This window comes from Indicator indicator, chromosome 29 (assembly GCF_027791375.1).
Source record: "Indicator indicator isolate 239-I01 chromosome 29, UM_Iind_1.1, whole genome shotgun sequence".
In the NCBI taxonomy this organism is placed as follows: domain Eukaryota; kingdom Metazoa; phylum Chordata; class Aves; order Piciformes; family Indicatoridae; genus Indicator; species Indicator indicator.
Genome location: NC_072038.1, coordinates 6,447,358 through 6,453,357, shown reverse-complemented (window position 1 = coordinate 6,453,357; position 6,000 = coordinate 6,447,358). Strand labels below are relative to the sequence as shown.

The following is a 6,000-nucleotide window of genomic DNA, read 5'->3' as shown; positions in this document are numbered from 1 at the left end:
GAGTGTGGGCAGTTCAGGGAAAAACAAGTAGTGTAACAATGCTCAAGTCCAGATCTGATTCATAGTTCTGTATTTTAACTGTTGCACTTGGCTCATAGGCAATGAAAATGCTCCTCTGTTGGATTCTGCTACAAAATGATAATTTTAACTCAGTTGTCACTCAGTTGATCTTGTAATGACAAGAATACATTACTTGTTTGCAATTTATGTCCTTGTGTTGTCTCAAAATTGCTTTTAAAGATCTTTATGTGTATTTCTGTGGTTCAGTATTATGGTGGCAGTTCAAATGTATGAAAGGCTGCTGCAGAGAGGACTAGAATAATAATCTGTGCTGGGATCTTGAGATAGTTGTTAGCATAAACTGAAGCAAAAGGACTTCAGGTATTGGGAAAGTATTCCAAATCCAGATGATTTTAGAAATTGCTTTAGCAGGGTTGGTGTTTGAGTCCCTGGAGGTGATGGTTTGTCACCAATCATACAGCTGTAGTTGATCTTGTTTTAGGCCACGAGAAATTGACATGGTCTCGAGTTTACTACCAGCTGCTTGGTGTTTTAACTGGGAATCTGCACCTCTAAGTTAAATAATGCCCTAGTATGTGGTTTTTTCCTCTTTAAATGAATCAAGGACATTGAAGTATTCTTGTTTAGTCACATGATGATAACTGCCAATTTATGAATGCCTACTTCAGGATAAGTACCAGCTGCAACTTCCTTTTGCCAAAAGCCATCTTCTAGAACTCAAAAATTGAAATAAAAAAGGTTTGCTAGAGAAGAAAGTAAATAATGTATTTATGATGAAAATAACCTTTGCCTACTTTTGTAGTCTTAAGATGCATGTTTTGTGAAAGCTTCATAAGGATCTGGCGCTTCCCCTTTTTAATGATTATTCTTATACTGTAAGTAAACAAAAATAGTGCTTGCTTGACATATGTTTGGAATCTTGCTTGCTGTTTGGTTTTTCTTTTGTAGTCTGTCATTGTGCCTGTTCACAATAGTGAATGCTGGTTAGATGAATGCCTGAAGTCAGTTTGGGAACAAGATTTTAAAGAAACCATGGAGCTGTCAGTTTTTAACGATGCCAGTAAGGTATGTTGCAGACCTTATTTCGATTACTACTCAAATAAACACTGCCTCCAATAGGAATTTTTGGTTTGGACTTGTGTTTGGTCCACTGTACAAGTTTAAAATAGCTGCATCTGCATTTCTCTAGGATGGTTCAGCTCAAATAATTGAGAAATGGAAGATCAAGTTGGAAGATGCTGGTGTTCCTGTAATCATTGGTAGTAACGATTCCTCTGAACCTCGAGGTGGTAGGTATCTCAATAGTGATTTTTTGAGGGTTAGGTTGTTTGAAAAATGTCTTTGTAGCTGCTTGCTTTTCAATGGAAAAAAACACATTATTTTCCAGAGTTCTCTGTTCTAAACTCTAACACTTCAGAATTTCACCCTGTTGGCTTTGGCTCTGTAGAATTTGTTTATATGTCTAGGAAAGATGGACTTGGCTTAACACTTGTGCTCTACTCTGCAAAAGAATTTTGTTTAATTGTAATATACACAATCTTGTTAATGCTTACAATTTTACTGTGGCTTTCTGATATCAGGAGATGGGTTTTAAGCAAAAAAAAAAAATCCCCAAATTTCTTACATAAAGACTTAAAAGGTAAACACATATCTTTCAGTATTGTAGGATAGACCCTGAAACAGAACCAAATACATTTTTTATATCCTTTTGATGATCAGGTTAAAACAGAGGTTTCAGAAAAGCTTTGATGTGAGCTAAAATTCTCACCAAGGCCTAATTATTTACACAAGGGGGTAAATCAGTATGTTCAGTGAGCTGCCAGATAGGCCTACAGTATGATTCCCTATTGATTTACATGCTAATATTACTTTTACCCACTGGAGGAGGTAACAGACATATCTATCTAATAGTTTTTCTTTTGCTTGTGTTGGTTACTTAATGTGTAGGGGTTTTTAGCAGACAAGCTTGCTAATAGTAAAATAGAAACACTGGTGTGTTGGTCTTTGAAGAAGCTGTTTTTGAATGGCATTGAAGTTAGAAGATGATGTCTGTATTCTGAAGAACAACAGGACAAAGCAAGCAGAACAGTGTGCTCACATTCTATATGGGAGCTCTATAATGTTTCATTCTCTATTTTGTGACAGTGAGTAACAGGTAGCAATTGATGCAGGACTGTTTTCAAATGCGTGTATTTCATTTCACTTGTGTTTTGGAAACACTGTAACAAAATCCTGTAAGTTTCTGTTTTTTAACAAAATATGTTGTTAGTAACTGGAAAGAAGGTTGGGCTTCTTACAGTCTCCTCAAAATGTTCTTCTTGCAAAACAGCCCAGTTCTGTTTCAGGAGGATTAATTTTCATTTTGTTGAAACGTGAATAAATTGGAGTTTGTCCACTGCATTCATCTGCAGCTTGTGTTGGCTCCTGGCTTTATTTACTGTCACTTCTTTTGACTATAGACTTCTTTAAAGCTGTTTTTTAAACAGTTTTCAGACCTGCAGTACTGAAGTAACACAGCATAACTGTTACTATAAATATTTTTAGTATTTTAATATCCCTAGTATGAACCGGTGGTGTTTTGACAGTGCAGCTTGTAATATTAGCATTATTGAGCTGGTGATGACAAAAGACAGACAAGGTTTCTGGAAGGAATTTTTCTCTTTTGGGCAGCTGATGAAGCTAGAGTTGAGCAATGTCAAGAATTACTTGCATTCCTGGAAATTTATCTATCTGTTTTTGCTTCCCCTCAACTATTCAGTGATCAATCTCCTTTCAGATCATACTTCTCTTACTAGTTGATGATCTAGATGCTAAGTAGGTTGCAGTTTCTCAGACAAAGAATAATACCAGAGATTGTTAATTACAGTACTTAGGAAAGTTGGCTAGGAAGGTTTTATTATTACCATCTTGTTATAGCATGTATTTTTCACGTTTATAGAACATTTTTCTGTCCATAAATTCTTGTTCCTAACAGAGTGTTGCATTAATTGTGTGTAAACTAGTTTTTAATTTGGAAGAAAACAGAGTTGCAGTGTTTTGACACTAATTTCTGTTAGAGTTCTAAAAGTCAGTTCACCTTTGCACTTCAGGAAACTGAACCTAAAACTAAGTTTGAGTTGTGAACTGCAAGAAGTATATCTTGCTGTTAAGGGTATGTCAGATTATTTTTCGTTTGAAGATGCAATGGTCAGTGTTGGGATGGCTGAAACCTGAACAAATCTTTAATAAATTGGGGATGGGAGATGCAGCTGTGAGCATTGTTTTAGATAATAGTATGAAATGCATAGTTCCTTTAAAAAAACAAACCCAAACTTATTCATGCGGAAGTCACTTTCAGGTCACCATTAGAATGAGGACATCTTTTCTTCATGGTTGTTACATTTTAGGAGCAGGTTACTTGAAATCCATAGTATTTGTTTGCTTTCAGTGATTTACTTTTATTATGTTAAGGGCTAGTTACAACTGTAAGGAGTCTTTCCTTTAAAAGAAGATGCTTTAGTACAGAAACAATGTACTAGTCAGGCTTCACATCTTCAACTATTTACACAAGATGAGGATTTATTTCTGATTCTTTTCTAACATGTAAAAGAAAGGAGGGGAACCTAGAAAAAAGAAAGGGTCACTTGCCTAAAAAAAGGAAACCTTTTTCTTTCCAAGAGTGAGGAATGTTAATATCTCACTGAGGCTTAAGTTTTTAAGGCTGTAACCATGGTAACAGGCTCTTTTCACCAAGAAAGCAGGCCTTACAAAACTCAGAGACCTGGCACAAACATTTGATTTTGTTCAGTGGAGTAATATTAAAGAAAATATTTTACTCACGCCAAACATAGGTTTATCATGGTGAAACAAATTTTAATATCTAGTTTCTTCTATGGGGAGTTATATCTCTCGTATTAATATTTTTAAAAATACATGTATTTTCTTCTCTCTCCTCAAAAAAAAAAAGTATATGTACAGCTTCAGGATAGTTTCTGTTTTAATATCAGAAAAAATAGTTTCCAATTTTTTTCTTAACAAATATTAAATATTTCATTATTTGACTTTTTTTATTTGAAAATGAGATCTGAAACATTTCAGAAAGTTCACAAAGTAATGTAACTATCACTTTGTACTTGCCTTTGAATCTCCTTCACTTTTCCCCTACATTATTCATTCTTAGTACTTCCTTCTTTTCTGCTGAAAGTTTTTTAGATGTTGGGGTCTACTAATGACAGCACTGAAAAAGGAGTACAGGCTGCTTTACAGCTGGCAATGGTGTGTGAGAGAATTGATCTGACTGATGTTGGGCAAGTTTAGTTCTATTCTGTTCTTTTACTTCTTGCTTTAGTAGGGACCTTCACAGTATTGGGGTTTTGCTTGTTTGGCATGTCCAGACCTGCTAACTTGCATCAGTTGTTTTCCAGTAGAACTGTTCATGCCAGGATTCAGCTCTGCTGTTGTGGTAGTTGCTGACTTTGCCAGCGGCTTTTTTACTGCCAGTAGGAAGGAGAATGAGAGTAACTGTACTTGTTAGATTGGATATTCATTTGTGTATGAAAAGTGTTATGTAAATACACTCGAAGATAATAAGTTCAAGAAACCCATGTTGACGAGAAGTTAAGGTGAGGATTAAAATACTTAAAACACAATAGAAAAGAATAACACAGTTATAAGGAAGAGCCTTTATTAGTAGTGTTCTGTTGACATAATGTTCCTTTGAGGCAGGAAGAAATGCAGTCATAAGTCTTGTTCTGTGCTTAGACAACTCAGCCAAATAGCCAAGGAGCACGTGCATTAAAACTGCATGAACCTTTGAGCCCAGTTAAATTTGTTTCCTGATTAAATTTAAACCTGCATCACATAAAAAGAGTAGAGAATTACAGAAGTCTGCTTTTTTTTCAAATGCACAATTAGGAACTGTAGAGATACTATTATTTAAAATTACCCTGCTGCACTTCATGGTGAGATTTTCTGGCTTTAGGTTTCCAGTTTTTCTGTTAAATAAAAACCTCACAGTACTGCATATCTGGACATCATTGGGTTTGAATGTCAAGGCAATCTTGCTGTATTCACTGATTTGGTTCCATAAATACTTTAAACAGAGCTTAAATGTAGGATTTGTGACTAAGTGGAATTCATATAGCAATTTTCAGAATAGCACAGGATAGGGCATGACCTTTCCTTACAATGCTGTCCAGGAGAAGAATTCAAAGGGCAGAATGTTCTTAGGTAGACCTTGCCTACATACAAACATGTAAACACCCCTACCTTGCCACAGTCCCATCCTTACCCTTGGCTGTGTATTCCAGGTTTGGGGTTTTTTTTTGTGGGGGGGGGTTGTGTTGGGTTTGTTTTCTTTTCTTTTCTTTTGTTTGACCCACCAGTGCTGTATCTGCCTCAAAAATTAAGCTGACAAAAAAAGTTTTCTTCTGGTTCAGCTTCCTGAAATGTCTTGGTAAAAAAGGGGTCAGAAACCAAAAGACAGTGGATGCCAACACAGTCATTTGACTGAATTTATATTTCAGTGTGGTCTTCCATAACATGGTATAGTGTAAATAAGCCAGGTTCATGCTTCTTGTATACATCTTTCTGCTTTGGATCCCCTCTGCATTACATAAATGGTGCATAAAGGTTTTGTATTTCCATGCTTGCATAACAAGCATAAAGGAACAGAACTTTTTTTGGAGTTCTTCTGGGAACCTGGTCCTCTGAAATGAAGAATAAGTTGCCTAGCAATCTCTTGTTATTTCTTTGCCTTTTTATCATTTGGTACTATTTGTTATGACTTAAGAGATGAAACTACACACAAGCAAGGGTTCCCAGCAGCTGCTCATTGCAGAGAGGTTGGGCTAAGTGACCTTGAAAGTTCCTTCCAACCTAAACCACTCTGTGATGTTACATGGTAGGTATTGGATGTGAAACCTAGGGTCCTGGACTCTTAAAGATCTGTCTTACGTGTTATGTCCTTGTGGAGGGCTAGCAAAAGTAGTCTGATTCTGC

At 36.0% G+C, this 6,000-nt stretch overlaps 1 protein-coding gene across 1 annotated transcript in view; it reads left to right on the top strand.

Annotated features, from left to right (window-relative positions):
- The first annotated feature begins 407 nt into the window (after positions 1 to 407).
- The window catches only part of B3GNTL1 (UDP-GlcNAc:betaGal beta-1,3-N-acetylglucosaminyltransferase like 1), a 109,735-nt gene continuing 104,142 nt past the window's right edge, over positions 408 to 6,000 (top strand). The window contains exons 1-3 of the mRNA XM_054394060.1: positions 408 to 461; positions 970 to 1,086; positions 1,211 to 1,310. Coding sequence (XP_054250035.1) covers positions 408 to 461; positions 970 to 1,086; positions 1,211 to 1,310 — 271 coding nt within the window. The remainder of the gene's footprint in view (positions 462 to 969; positions 1,087 to 1,210; positions 1,311 to 6,000) is intronic.